Raw genomic sequence first — 22,163 nt, 5'->3', positions numbered from 1 at the left:
ATTCTGTGTGCACACTGTTGGTCAGTTTTCTCTTGTTTGTTCCAGTTTCTCTGTGTGTCTGGATTGGAGGAGGAGGAGGAGGAAGGTGGGGTCCTTTGTCTGAGACTCTGGGCTAGCTGTCTCCAGATTCTGCTTTTTCTTTTCTTTTTCTTTTTTTGCTCTCGGTGTCTTTTAATATGTTTCAGTTCCCCTGCGCTGTTCATGTGTGTGTGAGTGTGTGTGAAAAGGATAATCGGAGCCTGTATGAGTGTGATTGAGGGTGCAGCTGTAGAGGCTGCCACCTCCCTCCCTATACCCCCCCTCTCCTGCCTTTCGCTCCCCTTCTCTGTGTCATACTCTCTTTCATACTCACTCCTTTTTTCTTTTAAATTTTCTCTTTCATTTCGCTCCCTCACTCTTTTTGCTCCACCCGTCACCCCTACACTCCCCCGTGTAATGAGCTGACACACAGGAAGCTCTAATCCTCACACAATGCCGGCCCTCGTCCCCCCTCGCACAGTGACTGGGAGCGGGACAGGGGGCAACAGGGACCAACCTGGTCCAGCTGTCCCCAAAATGGCCGCCTTTAATCCCTCTAGTTTTTTTTTTTTTTTTAGCCTGCAGGGGCTCCCTGAAACCATGACAACTGGTAACCAATGAAAAGAATGCCCAGGGCAGGGAGCGGGACAAAGGGGGAGAAAGGAGCCATGTGTGAGAAGTTTGTCCACATGCGTTCATGAGTGACAGCGGATGTGTCTCAATCAAAAAAAAAAAAAAGACAAAAAGAGAGAGAGCGGGAGCGAGAGACAGAAAAGAAGCCATTTAGATAGAAGTGAATATAAAATCCAACAGGTGTGATGCTGGATGTGTTTACAGGCTTTAATCACGCCTCAGCACACTCATCAGTGAGCTTTAATCAACCCTCTGTGGGCATCAATCATCTCCAGGGAAAAAGGACAAAAGTTTCTCAAGGGGTCAAAGGTCAGCGTTTAAACCTGTTTAGCCTTGGAGCAATGAGGAATTAGCATCGTTTTAAAAGACAAAGAAACTGATTACTTCACAGTCGCCAGTAATTAATTTGATCTGATTAATTAAAGCTGCCATTCAAGCGAAACATCCTCGAATAAATGAGTCATTCCTACTATTCTGATTCTGATTCTGATTCTGATTATTCGGTGCCATTTCAGTGTGATCACTCTTCATCAAAAAATACAAAATTTTGAATTATTTTAACATTTCATCTAAAAGAGGGATTTTCAACCTATAAGAAAAATGTATTGGTCCAGCTAAGGATATTATATTATAATATTTTTTAAAATCAAAGTCTTTACCCATGACGTGCCAAATGTCCACCCTGTTACAGGACATTCAATTTTCTATTAATAACTGTTTTGAATACACAGTTATAGTAATATTTACATTTTCTAAAAGCTACAATGTCCCTTTTTAAAATCTGCAAGGAAATTTCATGTTACAGTGCATAGCAATAACAGGGGTGACGGTAACAGGGGGGAGATTTTATGCTAAACTTAGCCATTACTACTAGTATGATGAACAACAAGCTAGTACATGGTGACCACTAAGAACCATTTTTAACATGTTTATTAGCCATATTATAAAAATTACAAAAAAAAAATTGTTTCCATTATTAATAAGCGTAACAGGTTGGACGTGTTATGCTTTGCCACATTACAAAATCTTGCTAAAACATTGAAAAAAGGGTTGATTACAGAGTGGTACTTACTCGTCTTCTTCTTGAAAGTTTTCCCTCCAAAATATGTTACATCCGGGAGTGTCATGTGACTAAAAGAATAATCAGGTGATGTGTTCTATGGAATTCTTATCAGAGTAACAGGGGTGACAGTTGATTCAGGGACACAACATTTTTTAAAGATTTTAAGTATTAAACATGGCTTAATAATAAAAAAGAACATTTGATGAGGAACATTAGAAATAAGCCAATCCAGAAATGATGAAAAATCTAGATTTTTTTTTTTAAGTTATATTTGTAACTGAAGTCGAGCAAGCATGACTGGGGACATAGTACTTTAGTGACTTGTGCTAAAATAAAAGTAATTTACTTTTAATGTATTTATCCTGTGTATATATCAATGTGTTCTATGGTAGAGGGGGGTTAAACATACAAGAAAATGGTTTAGAAATAAGCATTAGACAAGTTTTACACTAAATATACCATATTATGTCATTAGGACTCAAATGGCACCGAATAGTAAGAATGACCCAAATCCTTAAAAAAAGGCTTGTGATTAATTAGTGATTTGATTTTTGAATCGGGACAATAATAGCTGTAAAAATGTGCAACATGAGTCACGTATTTTTAACTTTTTAAATCATTTTTTTGTTCCCCAGGTTGTATTAGTGGGGAAGGAGTTTTGTTTGTTTTGTCTCTTTTTCGCTCAAAATGTTCTCGTTACGCTCTGTAAGTATTCGCCGATGGCCACATCAGACATTTCCTCACAAACAAAGCCGCACAGTTTTACATCATAACTGTGACCGACACACAGGAACAAAGATGAAGTATTTGGATCTTCTGTGAGTTCATTTTGAGCATCTGGTGATTTGATTGTTGAGGCTGATTCTTAATTAACGGTTTGTCTGCAGGGACCTGGCTCTTACATCTCCAGGTTAAGTGTTTGCCTGTTAATTAGACATAACAGAGATCAGAAAACGGGTCAGACAAAAGACAAAATGGAAAAAACAAAAATGCATTATGAAAATAAAAACACAAAATTTATGTTGTTTTTACTTTATACGTTTGTTTTTATGTTCAATGCAAACCCTTTTACTTTAGAGACTTTATTTCTTGTAACTGACCTGTAGCGGCCTACATGTAGTACCTTCACAGCCCACCAGGTGGACCCAACGCACACTTTGGGGAGAATCAAGAGTAAGCAAACAAAGCAAACAACAAAGAAAGAAAGATAAAAATGACCTACTGGTTTTTCTACTTTTCCATAATATCTGCATTATTGAAGGTTCACGTGCGCTTGATGTTTTTCCTCTCGGATCTTTCTCTTTTAAATCATCTTCATTTCAGTCAGAATCAAACCGAGATCACTAGAAACTGATAATTTATCACCATTCAGTTTATTTCATATCCACAAGAGGGCGCAATAGCTTGTGTTTGGTCATCCATCAAACAGCAGAAACACAGAAACGTATGAATTACTTGTTGCTATCAGCAACACTGATGCGACTCTTAATTAAATGTGCATTTAAGCCTCACACAGACACGCATCAGCTAAGTTACGCTATTTCCCCTCAGTTTTATAAACCAGTATAACTGTTTTATTACAATATTGCCTGTGTTATAAACAACATCACAACACTGTAATGGCATGTACTTAAAGTGAAGGAGAAAACGCAGGCTAGTCTTACATGAGTGGATAATTACGACCATTGTTCAGATGAGCCTTAAAGTGAACATTTCTAACAGCATTATATCATCAAATTGTCTCCAGATGCATTTGCATAATAGTAATCGTGGAAAAACCTTCAGTCCTCCTTTTATTTCCACTGTCACACTGATCAGAGAAGAGCAGGTAAGCTGCAGATAACACCTGTGTGATGGGCGAGATAATTGAATCACACACCCGTAGGAAAACAATGCTGAGGTGAACTAAAGCCCTCCCACTCTCGCCTTGAACTCGTTTCCTCGGTCGATTAAAAGCGTCGTTGGGAACCAGAAGTGCACAACACCTCAAACGCATCAGCCGAGGAAGGTCGGAGCAAAGCAGAACAAGAGGAAACCGAGCAGCAGCACAGCAGAGAGAGAAGAGGAAGGCGCATGAAGTGGTTTATTTACGACTGTGACAGGGAGGCAGGACAATGAAATAACAGAACAGAGAGTGGATTTTGAAATAATACAGTATTTGCGATCAGACTGTGCTGCAGTGATTTAGAGGACCCCAAGAGGAGCAGAGAGGAGCTGAGGAGCCTCTGGAGAGGGTGAGTGTCCCCCCCCCCAAACTGCTGCTTGTGTTTCATAATGATTTAAGTAGAAGTGTTAATTCAGGAGAGTTGTTTTATCATGCCTGGCTGCTTTTACGAGTGAGTAATCTGAGATCTTTTACATGGAAGAAATAACTAATTAGAAACCCTCTGATGTGTTTCAGATGTTTCCACAGCTGCCTTGAAAACATAATGATAATTTTTATTATCGCTGCTTCATTAATCAAAAACAACTGAACTGTTACTTGTGTCCCGTTGCGTAAACAACAGGACTTCCTGTATCCAGGATGTGACCTTAAGTAGCTCAAAAAGAAGCCTACTTATCAGCAGCTTTTGAACTTTGCTCTTTCTGTCTGCAAGAGCTTCGCCTCTGAGCTTCTCCGGCATGCTTCACGTCCAATCTGCTGTCCTCCTTCTTTGCAGTGACTCCTTCATCAAGACACGTGCTGCTGCTCCTACTGCTGCTGTTGCCACGAGGTATCTGAACTTCACAGCCGCTCTTACATTCTCCTCACAAAAGCTTCATGCTTCTGTGAGTCTGTGTCTGTGTGTTCATATCAGGCTTTCCATGCTTGAGTCTCTCCTGTATCTGAGCTCCTTATTACTTACGAGCTGTATCCAGTTTACGATCTTTGGATCGATATCTTGCATTTATGCTTCTCCGTGTACCCCTACACCTGACGTATACTTATTTATATGCGCTGACTTTATGAAAAAGCCAGAAGCCTGAATGATCAAAGTGTAAATACTGTAAATAACTACACTTTAAATTGGCATTAATGTAGTGAAAACACTGTCATTCAAAACAACACTGACAGTTCATGATATGTAAAGAGATTGTGTAAAGCCAGATTATTGAACCTGCTGCCTAACGTGTCTGCATCATCATCAAATTGCACACATGCTGACGATAATGAACTTTGGAAAACATGTGACCTGTGGCCGCTGTGCTGACACTGAAACTCTGCATATGCCGGCGTAGGTGGATCTGGGAGTCTAAGTGTGAGTCTTAGTCAGTGATTCTTTCTCTGCTTGTGGTTACCAGCGAGAAGCCGGTGTCTGAGGCACGCAACGTGTTTGCTCCCCTCCCCGTCTCTCTGTAAATACACTCAACCTTAAAAGGCCATTTGGTGTGCGGCCTAATGGCCCTCCAATCCCAAAATCCCGCTCTCGAATCCAACCGTGTCCACACTCGTTGTGCGTTGTCTTTTCTGCATGTTTGTTCTGACATTAGTGCCTCTGGCATGCGAGTGTGTTTTTGTGTGATCGGATCGGGACAACGCGAGTATTTGCTGTGTGTCTGAGTTGTGACAACATCGCTGATATGACCCCTGCGTGTTGCCTTCACAGATGGCGGGAGATAAACGAAGATAGCTCGAGGAGGAATTTTCCAATCTTCATCACACAGCAAGGCCAAACAAACCCTCTTATTTTGTGACTGTTTTCCTTTTTAAAATAAATTAAAACCACCAAACTCGAACAATGGCTTCTCACAGCCTCATCCCTACAGAAGAGCCGTCCAACGGCGGCCCCCCGTCAGAGAAGTCAGATGACTCGCAGGAGTCCATGAAGCTCAAGAAGGAGATCTCCCTCGTGAACGGAGTATGCTTGATCGTGGGGAACATGATCGGCTCGGGGATCTTCGTCTCGCCCAAGGGCGTCCTCATCCACAGCGCTTCTTATGGTCTCTCCCTGGTGGTGTGGACCATCGGCGGGATCTTCTCCGTGTTCGGCGCCCTGTGCTACGCCGAACTGGGGACCACCATCACCAAGTCCGGGGCCTCCTACGCCTACATCCTGGAGGCCTTCGGGGGTTTCATGGCCTTCATCCGCTTGTGGACTTCGCTGCTGATCATCGAGCCCACCAGCCAGGCCGTTATTGCCATCACGTTCTCCAACTACATGGTGCAGCCCATCTTCCCCACCTGCATAGCCCCGTACCTGGCCAACAGGCTGCTGGCTGCTGCTTGCATATGTAAGTACACATCTGGAGACTGAAGATGAGTCAGTGCGTGAGTGATATCCAGTGTCAATAATGCCTAATAGTCTGTGTTACAGCCGTGGTTTCACATCTATGACAGATCACGTGAGCTGCAGAGACTAGAGAAGTGAAAAATGGTGGCAGTCAGTTAGAGTCAGCAGGTCTACAGCAGAAACACTCACTAACATCTGATTAAAGAGGAACCGATCCACCCTAAAATCATCCATTCGGTAGATTAAGTGGGAGGAAAAGCCACTTTTTACTCAATCTCAGAGCAGTGGCTTTGGAAAACCTGGTGTGGGCTCATCACACAAGGACATGAATCACAGCTTTTCCTTTTTCTTTTTTTTCCTGTAAATGTAGAAAGATCAAATCTACCACGAGATAAAGACTACGCAACTGCACACTGAGTCAAAGGTGCAGAGAGAACTTGTTAATATCTCCCAGATAAGCCCTGATAACAAATATATGTCCTCCTTTAAATCCATTGACCCACCTAAAAGGTGGGCGCGCAACACACACACACACACACACACACTCACGCTGAACTGCACACACACACACACACACACACACACACACACACACACACACACACACACACACACTTTTGTGCCATGCACCAGTAAGCAGAGGATGACAGAGAGGCTGGTAGCTATGAGGTAAAGTCCTCCCTGCAGGGGCACTCTGACCTGACAAGCCTCTCCTCTGATATCTCAGCCAGCACATGAGTGAAGCGCTTAAACAGCACCGCTTCCTTTTAAGTGAAGGCAGTGCAGTAAATGTAAGTGCAGCTGCTGTAATGAAGTCCCTCTGTTTCATGTTCACCTTCACCCTATTTCACTCAAGACTAGAAAAGAAAGGTTTTAGACATGACAGTGCCGAAACTGCTCTGATCTCTGCACAAGGCCGAAAAGTAAAAAGTAAAGACAACATGTAAGTTCTGTTTTATAAAAATTATGATAAAACACAAGAACAAACAGCTTGTAGTGCAATGAGGTCATGTGTAGACAGAGAACTGGGATGGGGGTGAATGAGGTCCTGGGTTTGAATCCACCGGCCACCCGGAGTCTTTCTGTGTGGAGTTTGCATGTACCTGTGTGGGGTACAGCATGCTTCCTCCCGTAACCCAAAGATTAGTTTAATTAAACTAACAGACCACATGTACAGATGTGAGTGTGAGCGGTTCCCCGTTTCAGGGCGTACTCCACGGCAGCCGAGGTAGGAGCCATCGTGACCTTGAACTGATTAGCAGAATAAGATAGACAGTTGTGACCTTAACGGCCTGGCTGGTGGGCTCGATGATCAGTACCTTAACATGACAGATAAAAACATTCAGATTATAATAAGTGAAAGTTTACATCCTGTGTAATAATTTACTATCAAATGATTTGAGTTGGACTGAGTATTTAAAAGTCTGGTTGGGTCAAAGTGTTTTGCAGTGGAAGAATTTTGACTGATTATCTCAGATGTCGTGTAACTGTATAACTTTATTAATATGCGCGGGCCATGCTTCTATAAAACGTCCAAATTTTGAGTAATTAGGTCATTGTGTGTGCAGTTTTTATCTATTCTTGTCTCTGTGATGTCAAAGTGAGAGGAGACATCTTTAATATGGTCATTTCAGATACACTCAGCTCAGTCCACATCCACGTACTGTTCAAACGTTTTGTTTGTGAGGGGCGGTTATCAGAAGCACGTGAACTCAGGTGTAAAGTCCGCCCAACCCGTACTCAAGGTCATCGTCTGCTAACAGCTACGCAGTCTTCAGCATCTCCGTATCACTGGCCTGCCTGTCTCTCACACCTGATCTCAAACCTCCACCTCTGGGTGGCACAGCCTCCTCCTCCATCACTCATCCTTGATCGCCTCCATCTGAGGCATTGTGCTCTGCTGTGTTTGAACAGGCATCCTGTTATTACCCTCTAGCTGTCAGTGTGGTGGAAGATGATGCATTCCTGTTTTGGTCTGAACTACAGCAATTAATTTACATTCATTAATGAAAAGATTCGCTTTCACAAAACGGAGTATTGCACGCTATCAATGGGGATAGTAATTTTTACGATGTCCCGTGAACTAGGCGGTCCCTTACTGATAAGGTGCCAGAGTCAGAGAGCGTGCGTGAGAGAGATAAGTGACAGAGAGGAGCAGAAAAACATGTTTTCCAACACCATTAATGCTGATCAAGGTGAAGGAGGGCAATAAGGAAGAATGCAGCAGGGACCACTTTACTTATCAGGACCAGAGGCTGTAGGTCAATAAGTGCCAATCGTGACAAATCTCCAACCTCAGGCCGAAACATACAAGCTCATCAGAACAGATCGGTGCTTGTTTAATTATTTCTTCTTTCAAGCTTTTAAACTTGGTCTCACTTCCATGACCGTACATGTGTGTATTTCAGTATGTGTGTGTTATGTGCTGCACTCAGCTGTTTCCTTGTCTGACAAACAACTATCCGGTCTGCTTGAGTCAGCAGCAGTGCTTCCTTAAATCAGCCGCTCTCTCACATGGAAACACGCTGGCACAGACACAAACACACAAACACACACAGTTTAAAGAGCAAATGTCTGTTGCTGTGCGAGTCTGTGTTTGAATGATACGTGTGTGTTCATGTGTTTCGCTCCCTCGCCTTCAGGTTTGCTGACCTTTGTCAACTGCGCTTATGTCAAGTGGGGAACCCGAGTCCAGGACTTCTTCACCTACGCCAAAGTTATTGCTCTCATCGCCGTCATCATCACCGGCCTGGTGAAGATCGGACAAGGTGCTCAAACACATCAGCAACTCACACACATTTTTTCTTTTTCTCGTTTTTCTTTTTCTTCTTCTTCTTTCGTCTTTTACCCTGTCTCTGTCACATCAACACTCTGCATGTCCTCCTTCACTAAATCCATAAAAAAATTATCTGCTGTTATAACTAATATAAAACTGTTAAAGAACAATCAGATAAGATTGTTATGTGGAGGGTAGGAGTTTAATTAGGTTAACTACATGACGCTCACACAGTGCCATGCTGTCACTTCCTTCTAGGTCACACCCAGAACTTCGAGGGGCTATTCGATGGCTCATCTCGAGATCCAGGAGCCATCGCTCTCGCTCTGTATTCAGCTCTGTTCTCCTACTCTGGATGGGACACCCTCAACTTTGTCACAGAGGAGATCAAGAACCCAGAGAGGTGAGTTAATACGCATGATGTCACATGAACCATTTGCCACTATGAGCATTAAATCATCCCATCATATGGGAATTAAATTACTGTGGTTTCAAATGTATAATTCCATTCCTAGACACCGGAGTATGGAAGCTCATTTCTGCCAATGAAAAATTTTTTTTTGTCATGCATAAGTCAAAATTTCAAGTTATTATCTCAAAAGTTGGACTTTGGACTCAAATTTCTGAATAAGCTGAAAATTTTATATAACATGAATTTTTGACTCACGGATGATAGAAAACATTTTCAGTGATGGTAATGGGCTTTTTAGACTTGAGACATTAACAAACAGGTTCAAATGTGACAGGTTTTTCTCTTTACACCCAATGGCCTTTTTGACAGAACCCCAAAGTGGTTTGTGTCACTTTGTCCCAAAGATATAGCCCTTAATGACCAGCAGGGGGCGACTCATGTGTTTTTGCAAAGAAGAGAAAACTACACTTTTGGCTTCGCTGCTCTGTTACCTTATTATAAATATTTAACTCATGAGTTAATGCTTTTAATGGCTAGTTTAAGTCTTATCCCAAAAAATTAACATCTTTATTTTATAAACCGTGTTCCCCCTTTAGAGCCAATGGCCAGAATAGCAGACTAGCTTACACTTAATTTTACATTTGCAGCTATTATATTCACAATTACGTCTTTAAACATACAACAAGCAGTCTATGAGCAGTCTACTTTTCCTGAAGCATCTGGATAAAGTTCAGAGTTAAGGCTATGAAACTGAAATGATCAGTGCATGACAAAAAGTAGAGGTAGATGGACTTCTACGGCCTCCTCTTGTCTGAGTACCAAACAAAACACAGAGGTGAAAAGCAAAGGGAGGGAAAATGGGAGGAGAGGCTCTGAAGTATTCTCGTGTGTGTTTCAGGCTTATTCTTTGATTCACACAGCCAAACGCAAGGCCACACATGTGATTAGATCAAAAGCCTTTCTCAGAGTTCACAGACAGAATAAGTGACAAACACCCGCTCCTTATCACTTAATATCCTCTTGACTCAGAGACTTCAGACAAAACTCTGGATCTTTTCTCTCTATAAGAATCTCTCTGATCTCTTTTGCTGCCCTCTGCTGTTTCTCTCTCTGAACTACAGAAACCTGCCTCTGGCCATCGCTATTTCCATGCCCATCGTGACTGTGATCTATATTCTCACCAACGTGGCCTACTACACTATCCTCCCAATTCCTGCAATCTTAGACAGTGATGCTGTGGCTGTGGTAAGTTCCTCCGATCCACACTGAATGATGTAGGCTTGACATGTACGAGGTGTAGCTTTTGTTGAAGAGTTTTCCCTCTGCAGACATTTGCAGATCAGGTGTTTGGTGTGATGAACTGGACCATTCCTCTGGCTGTGGCTCTGTCCTGCTTTGGAGGACTCAATGCCTCCATCCTGGCTGCCTCCAGGTATCTCTATCGTTCTTTAGGCTACTTTGCGAGGTCATTAAAACCAGTCAAAATAAACCGATCCTCATCATCGCTTTATTTTGTCTCGAAAGGCTGTTCTTCGTGGGCTCCAGAGAAGGCCACCTGCCCGACTTCCTGTGCATGATCCACGTCAACCGCTACACTCCCGTCCCCGCCCTGCTCTTCAACGTCAGTCGTTTTTTTCTTTGTTGTCTAATTGTTTTAATTTAATGCCATGCTTTTTTTGCCCTCACCCTTACTCACCGTGATTCCCGTACTTTCCTGCAGGGTGTCATGGCTCTCATATACCTCTGTGTAGAAGATGTCTTCAGGCTGATCAACTACTACAGCTTCAGCTACTGGTTCTTCGTTGGTTTGTCCATCCTGGGGCAACTATATCTGCGATGGAAGCAGCCGGACAGAAAGAGGCCTTTAAAGGTATTTAAATGAAATGTTTCGGATGTATGTGCAGTGTTACCTGTAAACAGACAATAGTAGACTGATGGTGCTGCTGAGATAGAAAAGTGAAGCCAGTGTGAAAATATAAAATCTCCACTTTTTATTGCAAAATCGTCACTGCAGCTCAGGACATAACCGCCGGAGTGAAACAATCAGGAAACTGACTAACTCCTGAACACATTTAATTTTTGAACTGCACACATGCTCAGACTGGTCACTGTGTAGTCACAGGCTGTATAACAAAAAGGAGGCAGCCTTCAGGTTAGAAAGAAATCGCAGGTTCTAATTCTTCAACCTGCATTCTTTCTACTGGCCAGCAGGGGGCGACTCCATTGGTTGGGCTGATTATAATGATGTCTATGAAAAACCTGTGGTTCCTCTCTCTCAATTTATGACCTCCGTAAACTCTTTCCTGATGGGTCTACGACCTTTATCGCTTGGTTTAAGTCCATTAAAAACAACATGTGCATTTTGTAATTGATGACCCCGTATTGAGTACAGCAGTTGATAAACTGGAAAAGGCTTTAAAATCCAGCATGTTTCACTTGGTCACGTTGGCGAAAAGAATTTTTGAGGCAGTAATTCATCCCATCGTCTCACCCGGCTCTCTCTCGCTTTTCCTTCCGCAGCTCAGTTTGTTCTACCCCATTGTTTTCTGCATCCTCACCATCTTCCTGGTGGTGGTGCCTCTGTACAGTGACACCATCAACTCCCTGATCGGCATTGGCATCGCCCTGTCGGGAGTGCCCGTCTACTTCCTCTGCTGCTACACCCCGGCTCACAAAAGACCGCTGTGGCTGCGAAGGTTCATCGGTAAGATTTGGAAGAATCCAGATGTTTTTCTGCATTATTCTGATCATCAAAGTGTAAATGCTTGACCTAAATCCTGCGTTCTAACCTCCTTCATGTCTCTTTTAGCTAAATGTGGCATGGGGATTCAGAAAGTGTGCTTCTCTGTCCTGACCGAGATGGACATCGACAAACTCGAGTAGAGACGCTCGTTTTAACGCCCTGCTGGCGGCTGGTGACGCACAAACAACAGACTCTCAGCTCAGCCTGGATCTTTGCCAGCCGCCGCTGTTGCGAGACCGCAGTGGACCAAACATTTGGGCTTAAAGCGGGATCCAGTTCTCAAACCAGCCACCACCACCCTGTGATGATGTTAAAGAATGTGTTAATGATGCTGCTCATAGGCGGCACTTCCCTGAAGCCAAGCGTGACTTCGGACTGTATTTAATTATGTCAACACAAGTAGTTTGTTTGAAATGATCTAAATGCAAAACCTTTTTTGATTTTACTTGAAGGTGGCCGGTTGTTGTTGAAATCGGTCCAGCAGGCTGCATCTGTGGAACCGAGAGCGCTGCTGATCGTGTTTTTATCATCATTTGCTCACAGAAACAGAACAGATGAGACTGACTCCACGCTCACTCAGGTGGATGAACATTCATGAAGTTTTATAATGTCAGAGACTACTGAAGGGCTATTTTTAAACAAGTGTGAAACAGTTTGAAAAAGTTGAGCTGCAAACATGTATTTATAATAAAATTACTCAATGACAACATGAAGACAGCCGTTTGTTTTGTTGAAATAAGCAGACATACAATAAGGTTGTGTTGAGGCAGTTTACATTTTTATTAGAACACATATTCATACCCCTAACTCTTCTATCCATAAATATGTACACAAGTCATCATTACTGCCACGCTGACAGCTGGTTGGATTTATCCAATAGTGTCCTTCCATGGTCTCGTCTTGCTTCCAGCAGACTTGTCTTTAGCTGATGCTGCTGCTGCAATGGGAGGTTTCTGCTCTAGAGGATTGTGGGTAAAAGTCTGTCTCAGTGGACCTGCAGGGAGAAATGAAATGAGACAACTCTTAGATAAACCACGGTGGCATCAAGTGATAAAAGTCCGGCAGCAGAACAGCAACAAGTCAAAAAGCTCCACCGAGTATTTAGGAGGTGTAAAGACAAACACGTGTGGAGTCTCCCCCTACCTGTGACCTAGAAATTAATCTCAGTAGCCATCATGAGGAATGTTTCAATTCCTAAAATATATCTGGAAGATAGAGGTGGTTTGCAGGAACAGCCATAAACACGGACACACAGGTGTATCCTGTCCTCAGAGTGTTTTTAATCTCGGTGTGTGCAGGAGACAGGATGCTACAATGATGATCAGCTGCCTGATCAACCTCTGTCCTTCTCACCTGTGCGTGGTGAATAAAAATAGTTCCCGTGCACTGCTGTCATTGTGACTCCTGACATTTAAGTTGTCGTGAACACTTAAGTTCACCTGGACACTCCCCCCACATTAAATAAAGCACTACACTGTTGCCTTCTTCATGTCTCTTCATCGCCTCCTCCAATCATATCTCTGATGAAAGGAAGTAAGATGTAAGGAGAGGAGATGAGGAAAGGAACTGAGGATGCACAGAGAAATGAGACGAGGTGCAAATATGTGAAATGTCTGCTGTGAAATATAAGCTCCAAACATCTAGAAATCAGAAAACGTTTGCTAAAAAGCCTCTTTTCCACAACAAGCTAACCTTTGATCTTTAGAATATAAAATGTCCATATTAGTATTTATTAATATATATATTAACATTACTTGAAATATCACTTTCCTGCTAAATTTACAACCACCCAGCAGTAAGTCTGATCAGGTTTCACACTCAAGAATCTGTATTTATCTCTTCAAACGCTAATTTATTTAACACTACTGATTACAAGAGTTTAAAAAAAAAGAAGTTATTTTTTTATACTTCCCAATCCTTTATTAAAACCTGTCGTTTTTAAGGATCTTAAATCTTTCTTTTAAGCTTTTAAAATGCAGTAAATCCCTTATAAAGCAGGTAGTACTGAAGTAACCACTGAATAACTGCCCGGATAATTCCCACAGAAATAAATTGTATATGTCGCACTGTTCGGTAGGTTAAGGGCATATGCTCTTGGCTGTCTGTGTGTGCATCAAAGGTCAAAGCCATTTCTTTTTTTTAAACAGCTTTTAAATAATAACACATGTTCTTCCACAACTACAATGAGGCTTCTTAGGAACAAATACACACAACAATCAGCTCTAACCCTGCAGCTTTTCAGCACATGAATCCGTTCTCCACCTGCTCCATAACAGAACAGGGACTACAGCAGACAGGCCGACCGCCCGACAGGGTAGCTGACTGACAGGAAGGATCAGGAAGCGGGTCAGCAGTGAATAAACCTTCAAAATAAAAGCGAGTGAATTCTACTCCGATAAATTGACTGTGTCTGGTGTCAGTCTGTAAGGTGGAGGGCAAGACGACAAAATGTACTTGGGTCAGAGTTTATATAAATGAGCAACCATTTCAAATAAAGTTTTTTTTCTCCCTCCCTCTAAATAAAGTGAGTCATTTTTCTGCAAGGAGGAAAAAAACCCTGTCGGGGACCAATAGGTCTCTGTGGATCAGCTGAAGACTGCGACTGACCTTTGGCAGCGAGGTCCAGATGATTTTTTATTCTTCGCTCACGCTCTTCCAGCTGGTGGGCCAGCTGAGCGTTCTTCCAACCTGCAGACCAAACCAGTTCCAACACAGACAAACACAAAAACAATCAGAGTGGAAACAAAGTGCTACAAACTACAACTAGATTTATAGTCCTACTCTATTTATCGACAGATTTATGCTCACAACACCAACCCTTTTTCATGCTTTCGATCAATCCGTCGCTCTGTGGCAGAGCGGAGGCCGGGTGCTTGATCCTTTCAGGGATCTTCAACTTTTTTCTGATTAATGGGTGTCTGAGCAGAGCCACTTGGCACAGAGAGAAGCAGTTTGAGGTCAGCCAGTAGGTAAAGACTGCCTGAAGTTTGTACAAAGAAAAAAAAATAAAGAGATGTTTCAGTGATGTTTTTTTATGAGAACAATAACAGATGTGAGCGAAAGAGTCACTAACCGTGGGGAAGTTGATGGTGAGAGGGAAGATGACTAAAGGCATGATCCTGAACACCGTCTTCATGGCTCGCAGGTTGGGGTTGTCAATCCCAGACTCAGCACCCAGCTGAGGAAAAAAGATGGTGATGAAGTGGGTCAGTAATTTTTTACCATCACTCTCTTTTTCTTGCCGTATTTCTTTTGGGAAATAAGAGATCTGAGTTCACCTCCAGGATGAAAAACATCGTTCCAGTGACGGCCAAAGGCAGAATATAAAAAGGATCTGATGCCGTCAGGTCTGCAAACCACAGCATGCCTCCTGTCTGCATGCTGGGCACTGGCAGATAGGCCATCTTTCTCAGGGCGATGAAGAAGGAGATGAAGACGGGTGTCTGAGGGTTGTGGGCAGATGAGTGAGGCCAGAGAGAAAAATGGGAAAAACAAAGCTCCAGCAAAAACAATCACAAACACGTTGAAGCAACAAAGCAAAGTCGATGATAATAACTAGCATATCTGCAAAGGTACACATACATTCATCACTAATTTAACAGCCATGAATAGTTTCTCTGTTTTATGATGATGAATCCATGAAGCTGCTCCCCTGCACCAAACACACGCCTTTATTGTGAAGGGACATATATTTGACATATGGCTGTGTTTGTGATGTCTAAATAAAACCTTTTCAACAAAACCCACCATGGCAAAAAGCTAGACACCAAAATCTTACTTACAAACTGCATTTTTAGTGTTTCTGTGTTACAGTCAAGATGAACTAAAAAGAACTTCTTGTTAATCATAAATGCACCTAAAAATCTAAATTCCACCTTTGCTTACACTGTAATAGCTGGGAGCTCCACATAAGCAAGTACTAAGCTGAAGTGTAAAATTTGTTTAATTAGTCTGCCTGAAACATTCATGCCAATAACACAGAAAGCTGAGAATAACTGACCTGCACCAAAGGGATCAGGAAGCCACGAAGAGGATTCACGTCATGGTTCTTCTGGAACAGGTTCAGGTCAGAGTACGCTTTGGAAACTGTGACAGAACCAGAGACAGCAGCAGCAGCTCAGGATCAGCTGAATGTCTAAAGAGTGAGAATAAGGCCATGAAGAAAGAGGAGAGAACATTTACATTCAAACTTGTTTCCGCTCTGCTTGGCCTCATTCATCCTGTTGGTCAGTTTGGTCATCTCGGGCAGCACGTTGTTCAGCTTCGCCGCCTCTCGCTGGCCCTTCACTATGACGGGAAACACAGCCAAGCGAGCCAACACGGTCGCTGGAAGAAGGAAAGCAGAGGATGAGAATAGACGCAGGAAATCAAAAACAAGGCGCTTCTTAAAGAAAACTTGAGGAAAATATAAACCCAGCCTGTGTTTGGGTGGCCTAAAGTGACGCACTGATACTGACAGAGAAGAAGTGTTAAAGCATGCTTACCCACAACAATGGCTCCCCACCAGGGCAAACCCAGATCCATGTGAATGAACTCTAACATATTCTGGACCAGCCCCACTGGTGTGTGACCAGCTAGTCCAAGCTCTGCTAAACGAGGCTCTCCAGCAACGGCCTGCAGGACCTCCACTGCAGTCGGTGCCACATCAGCGACCTGCTCAGAGACCGGCTGTGTTAAAACAGGAGCAGGGTCAGCAGACACGAGAGGAAGAACAGAGCTCTCTGCTGCTGGTAACACACTGGAAACCGTCCCACCTAGGATCTACAATTATTAAAAATGACAAAAGCACCAAATGATTGAAGTGATCACGTAGCTGAGGGATGCGGAAGATTTACTTTGGATGCAGACTCACCTGCTCAGTGACAGGCTGTGTGACAGACTCCAGGACTGGAGGACTGTTTAAAGTTTCTGTTACTGGAACTGCAATGGATCCACCATCAGGCGGGATCTGTGAATGTCAAGATAAACTCTGCACATGAGTTAAGTAGAAATGTAATAGTGTAACCTCACAGGAGTTCAATTTGTTCAATTTCAGTGTTTCTATAAACTGGATCCAGTTGTTAAAATTACATCAACTTGTAATGTGTTACTGGATCCTACGCGACTCAATTCACTCTACAGTCCACCTGTGGCTGTGATAGAGGATTTAAATCCTACAGGCCACTCCCAATCCTGTTACATGAAGAGGCTAAAACATTTGACACACTTTACTTTGACACACAACAAACACAAACCTTTCCAGGTCTTCAGGCTGGCCACTGCACTCCAGTAAAAACTCACAGACACTTTTTTTTAAACCAACATTTAAATAATACCGTGACTACTATCAGTTTACACCAGTAAGTGAGGAGGCTCAAGAAAACAGTATAAGTCAGATTAACTTTAATGTGTGAAAAAGGTTAAAGAATGGCATAGATCTAACTGTAGTGACTACATAACCTGTGTGGCGACCCACCTGTGAGCTGTTGTGTCTGACGGCCACGGCGTTCACCCAGAGGAACTTGTCATGGTGTCTGCGGCCCAGCAGAGCCCTGGTGGCAGGGCTGCGGCACTCAAACACTGTGTGGAGATGTGACCTCTGGATTAACCGCTGTGTGGACAGAAGGAGGACAAAGACCTGTCGGTCTAATACACTAACTGCAGAATAACCTTTTTTTTTTTTTTTTTTAAATAAAGACAAGAAGCAACAGGAAAGTAAAAAATAAAGCTTGTATAATTAATGATTATATTTCAAATTGAATCCTTAGAATAATTTACTAAGCTACAACCTTTTCATCATAGGATCATAGGATAGCATTCCTTGTGTTGCAGCAATCAAAATGTAATTCTTTAATAGTGACTGATTTCCCTCACTAATTGTGTAATTTGACCATGAAACACTTTCTGCAGTTTCTGGATGTCGGACAAGTTAGCCTAAGTCACAGAGGTGCTACACCATAACGTTGTACGTTTGTTTTTACTTGGTGAACAGTAATTACAGAATTTTTTAAAAAGATATTTTCAGTTTAGTCTCCTGCTTCTGAACCAGTTCAGTAACAGCAAACAATGTTAATGTTTTACAGCTGCATCCTTTCTACATTGTGCAATAACTAAAATCAGCCTACTGAATGAACAATGGGCTGTGAGGGTGACTTGCATTGAAGACGCTACGTACAGATGAACAGAGTCAACCTTTTGGGATTTACTTACCTGTATGATTGAGCATGCATCAAGACTTTACTGCAGTAAAGTGCTGCTTGAATTAAACAATGTGACTTATATAACTCTTTGGCCACATAAACTAATGCAATGTGATTCTTTTTAAATGTGATCGTCAATCTTTGCATTTGTTTAACAATTACTATAATACATCCTTAATAGATACATTGACGTTTGGGAAAACAGAACATGTAGTTCAAGTTAAACCTATACTGACCTCTAGAGGTTTGCAGGTGACTCCTGCAGGACATGGGTTATTAAACTTTGGCACAGTTTAAATTAGGTTAATCTATTTTCATAAAAACTCTCATTATTATACATCAGAGAGAAAAGCTGTAATGGTTCTTTACAAACTGGCAGACTGTGCAGTCACACTGATGTAGCATTACGGATTTTCAATAACATCAAACAAACTCCTACTAATTCCGTATTTCAGTGTTTTTAGCTGACCTGTCCGCGCTTTCTGGTTTAAATCCTGCTGGTTTTACAGTTACCCTGAACAGCAGAGAGTCCTGTCTTTCTTGTCTTTGCTGGAGAGCCTGTTACTGTCAAAGTCACACAGGAGGCATGATGCTAGCCGGCGAGCTAGTTAGCCGTGGAGAAAAAGCTATTTGTATCTTTGCTTCGGAAGCACAGACAAAGTACCGAACATGAAACTGTGAAGAAGACCTACGTGGCTCCAGATGTCTGAGAGAGGATGGCCGCCTCGGCTTGGTTTGCCTGTCTGTCTTAGGAAACATCTTGTTAAGCAGACCGGAGTCAAACCGCTCCTGACGGCAGCCATGTTGACATGACAGACAACCTGCTACGGAAAGCGCAAATAGTCAATTTCAATTTCAACAAGTTGCGCACATATGTAAAAACACGATGTTGGTTATTTCTACCAAGGAAGTTTGTTTATTTGCATAATTACATTTAAAAAAAAGTCACTGCCTGAAAATCATAGCAAATTTACCAAGTGGTTTTGGTTTGGTCCACTTTGGAGTCCAGGATCCAGGATTATTTGGAAAGATGACCTTTTAACCTTTTAAAAACTGACACTCAAAGATACAAAAAACAATCAATAAACAAGCCTAAGTCACATATAATCACAGTCTGGAGTGTTACAGCAATGGGTGAGACATGTTTTCACTTTGTGTTACTGATGGTCACGTTATTACTAAAGGTTGTTTAACATTTGAAATGGTCTGTGTGCTTTCTGTGGTTCCTTTACCCAGTTTAAATACTACATTAAAAATGTAATGGAGACTTTCATGCAAGAAATTGTCTGTCTCGTCTTTTACACCTCTATTTCTTGTTTAAACCATACTGAACAATCTAGATGAAGAAACGTGAAGATGAAGGATTTTCATATCAAGGAAACTGAAACACGAATGAAAATCACTTAGTGTTATTCCCATAAAGCAGAAAGTTGCTCTTTCATCGTAAAAAACGCATGACATAAAATGTAAGGTAATAACTATAATGAAACAATGATGAACAAATGAAACAAGTGACAATAACCAAAAACCAAAACAAACAATTAAAATCCTCAAACTTTATATGTAAATAACTTTCACTTTTAAGTTGATACCAGGTGGCACAGTGACTCCGTTTTAATGTACAGTTAATCATCAACACTTTAAATAAAAACAAAACAAAACAAAATAAACATCCCACAAAATATTCCTTGGAAAACTGTGTCTCTGTGTCTCTGAAAATGATATTTAATGTTAATGTTAATGTCAGTAAGTGTGAACACTTCTATAAAAGCAAAAGCTCTGTCAGTTTGCTGGTCTGGAGTTTTCAGGCATGTGTTAACGCAATGCCTACACTGTAAAAAAATGTATTATAAAAGTATTTTACAGTTTATTTTACAGTTTTGTACTGTTCTTCTAGAACATAATTAAATTCACATAAATAGACTGTGATTTTACATTTCAAATGTAAATTAACATAAAATCACTGTAAATGTAATAAAACATCATTTTCTTGTTTTTTAAATGTATCTGTCTGTACATATGCATATTTAGATTGTTAAAATACATTCACAAATGCATCACAATTTCACAAATATTTGTCCGTTATTTGAAAGATTGAACTGTTAAATTCAAATGTAATGCTATGGAAAAAGATATATAAAATGATTTTTATAAACTTTTTCTTTTTACATCAAATAATAATTATTATTATTGTTATTTAGGGCGATCGTGGCTCAAGAGTTGGCAGTTCGCCTTGAAGGTTGCCGGTTCGAGCCCCAGCTCGGACACTCTCGGTCGTTGTGTCCTTGGGCAAGACATTTCACCTACGACCTACTGCTGATGGCCAGAGGAGAATTATAAAGTGGAATTGTAAAGCACTTTAAGGGTCTCAAAAAGTGGTCCAGTCGACTGCCATCTTCCCAGGTAGGGCACAAGCATCGAAGGTGTTTGGAAAGGGAGGGGGGATGAGTGTGTGCATATCAGTGTATGTGTGTGTGTGTGTCCAGAGTTCAGCTGAGACAGTGTCCTTCGCCCCGCCAGGCTAAGTAAACAGTCTTCCAGCCAACCCAGGTGGCCTTGCATGGAATGGGGGGAACAGTCTAAACACAGTTGTTATCAGGGTGTTTTGTTCAGCTCCAGCCTTGAGGCCGCAGCTGGCGCCGGAGGGGTCTCCGCATGAAGTGATGATGGTTTTTACTTTAGTGTGAACAGCTCATATGAATTTCAAAGCTGTTCTAACAGTCCAACACTGGTCTCTCAATCTCCCGTTGGAGAGCCGCGAGCTTTCTATGATGTTACCCAAACTTACATTCCGTGATGTTGTCGTTCTTTTTGCTCAAAGAGCAGGTTCTGAGAACTCACGACCGTAGTGCACTTCCCCAAGATGTGATCGAATTTGCGCTCAAAGGTGTTATTCGAGCTAGCCCCTCCAGATGTAATCCAGTTTTTCACTCAGAGGTCTTGTTCTGAGTATTCACGGCAGCCGTGCGTTCTCCAAGATCTTCTCCGTGCTGCACTCAATGAGCCCGTTTTGAGAAACTCACGCCTCGCCCCATCATTTCAATCCCAGCGGGCAGCCTTGTGGGGGTTTGAACAGCCGGTTCCACTTCCTTAATTCTTCGGTAAGCCAGGGCCAAGCCAGCTCCGATCAGCAAGAACCCTGTTATCATGGCTCCGAATAGGTAGATATCTTCAGCAGTCAGGCTCACCCGAGCCCAAACCTCTCGTTGAGAAGGGGTGTCAATTGCATTCAGAGACCAGTTGATCAAATCCATAATTCCTCTTTTAGGTTTTAGAGAACAGAATGTGAGAGAGTGTTCCCGGGAAAAGTAAGTAAAAACACAAGACAAGACAAGGCCATAAGAAGCTAAGCAGGGAAGATAAGGGCAGGAGAGGAGAAAGTGCGACCGCCTTCGCTGAGAGCCTAATCTGGCCTCATGTTTAGAGGGGCTTTCAGGGGAAACTCGCGTCTCTTTAAGAAGAACCTGGCAGCACGGCATATGTTTGTAAAGTTGTATCTGAACAAGTCTTCTGGAACAACAACCTTTCAACAGGTGAGACAAAAGTGCAAATGTTTGACTGTAACACACAGCTCCATGTTTCAAGAAAGTGTAACACAGCATCTCAGCACAAACACCTCATAACATAAGTTCCAAAGGTAGTGCAATAAAAACACATATTTTCAAAATAAAGCAATAAATCTGTGAGCAGCACTGATAACCTAAATAAAACAATTCAGCTTTCCATTATTGCAACTGGTGGAAAGCAACAGCAAGTAAAAAAAAAAAAAGTTAATGTTTACTTATAATTCCCAAAACTTATCTCAACCAAAAACTGGCGCATGACCAGGTCCAAAACAGACTTGATGCCAGAGATATGACTCAGAAATCTGCTGATGACCTGGCTTCATTATTAAACCAATAAACCATTGAAGTATACAGCATCCATATCCTAATCACACATTAGAAACTGTGCTTGTGCTGCTTTTTCTACTGGTTGACGAAAAACATAAAATATTTTTTCACATTTATTTGGGAGTTGGGAACACCTTGCTTGCTGACCCACATCTTCCCCATAGTTAGAACTGGCTCGTCACTTACAGTGTGCCAAAGCACTCCACAGGAGGAAGTTGTTTACCTGAATACCCAA

The 22,163-nt window shown here is 42.0% G+C and overlaps 2 protein-coding genes across 5 annotated transcripts; one reads left to right on the top strand and one right to left on the bottom strand.

Annotated features, from left to right (window-relative positions):
- The first annotated feature begins 3,559 nt into the window (after nucleotides 1-3,559).
- slc7a7 (solute carrier family 7 member 7) lies at nucleotides 3,560-12,575 on the top strand. 3 transcript variants are annotated; one of them, XM_005925863.3, is made up of 11 exons: nucleotides 3,560-3,948; nucleotides 4,375-4,428; nucleotides 5,302-5,926; nucleotides 8,568-8,693; nucleotides 8,960-9,104; nucleotides 10,235-10,358; nucleotides 10,442-10,545; nucleotides 10,638-10,734; nucleotides 10,834-10,983; nucleotides 11,634-11,817; nucleotides 11,923-12,575. In XM_005925863.3, exons 3-11 carry the CDS (start codon nucleotides 5,434-5,436, stop codon nucleotides 11,994-11,996), a joined length of 1,497 nt encoding a protein of 498 aa, XP_005925925.1. In that variant the 5' UTR covers nucleotides 3,560-3,948; nucleotides 4,375-4,428; nucleotides 5,302-5,433; the 3' UTR covers nucleotides 11,997-12,575. The 3 variants fall into 3 exon arrangements, with proteins under 3 accessions (XP_005925925.1, XP_005925926.1, XP_042078174.1); XM_005925864.3 differs by lacking the exon at nucleotides 4,375-4,428; XM_042222240.1 differs by lacking the exon at nucleotides 3,560-3,948 and having other exon boundaries at nucleotides 4,196-4,428.
- Nucleotides 12,576-12,616: 41 nt separating this feature from the next.
- oxa1l (OXA1L mitochondrial inner membrane protein) lies at nucleotides 12,617-18,859 on the bottom strand. 2 transcript variants are annotated; one of them, XM_014334725.2, is made up of 11 exons: nucleotides 18,728-18,859; nucleotides 17,312-17,446; nucleotides 16,709-16,804; nucleotides 16,341-16,617; nucleotides 16,039-16,182; nucleotides 15,857-15,942; nucleotides 15,135-15,299; nucleotides 14,930-15,034; nucleotides 14,674-14,836; nucleotides 14,464-14,544; nucleotides 12,617-12,850 (listed from the first exon to the last, which is right to left on the bottom strand). In XM_014334725.2, the coding sequence occupies exons 1-11, from the start codon at nucleotides 18,836-18,838 to the stop codon at nucleotides 12,726-12,728; spliced, it is 1,488 nt and encodes a 495-aa protein (XP_014190211.1). In that variant the 5' UTR covers nucleotides 18,839-18,859; the 3' UTR covers nucleotides 12,617-12,725. The 2 variants fall into 2 exon arrangements, with proteins under 2 accessions (XP_014190211.1, XP_014190212.1); XM_014334726.2 differs by having other exon boundaries at nucleotides 17,312-17,415.
- Nucleotides 18,860-22,163: the final 3,304 nt, after the last annotated feature.

The sequence above is a fragment of the Haplochromis burtoni genome, unplaced genomic scaffold, assembly GCF_018398535.1.
Source record: "Haplochromis burtoni strain Fernald_Lab_line unplaced genomic scaffold, NCSU_Asbu1 Contig_82, whole genome shotgun sequence".
Lineage (NCBI taxonomy): Eukaryota > Metazoa > Chordata > Actinopteri > Cichliformes > Cichlidae > Haplochromis > Haplochromis burtoni.
The sequence above is the reverse complement of the archived record's forward strand: the minus strand, read 5'-3'. Positions and strand labels throughout refer to the sequence as shown.

What these genes read in the sequence shown, in the direction of transcription:
- oxa1l (XM_014334725.2), bottom strand. Translation starts at nt 18,838, where the DNA reads ATGGCTGCCGTCAGGAGCGGTTTGACTCCGGTCTGCTTAACAAGATGT. An exon ending in TCCTGATCCCTTTGGTGCAG is followed by an intron (nt 15,300 to 15,856) that starts GTCAGTTATTCT and finishes CACAACCCTCAG; the next exon opens with ACACCCGTCTTCATCTCCTT. An exon ending in GATCGAAAGCATGAAAAAGG is followed by an intron (nt 14,545 to 14,673) that starts GTTGGTGTTGTG and finishes TTTGGTCTGCAG; the next exon opens with GTTGGAAGAACGCTCAGCTG.
- slc7a7 (XM_005925864.3), top strand. Translation starts at nt 5,434, where the DNA reads ATGGCTTCTCACAGCCTCATCCCTACAGAAGAGCCGTCCAACGGCGGC. An exon ending in GAGATCAAGAACCCAGAGAG is followed by an intron (nt 9,105 to 10,234) that starts GTGAGTTAATAC and finishes TCTGAACTACAG; the next exon opens with AAACCTGCCTCTGGCCATCG. An exon ending in GTGGCTGCGAAGGTTCATCG is followed by an intron (nt 11,818 to 11,922) that starts GTAAGATTTGGA and finishes TGTCTCTTTTAG; the next exon opens with CTAAATGTGGCATGGGGATT.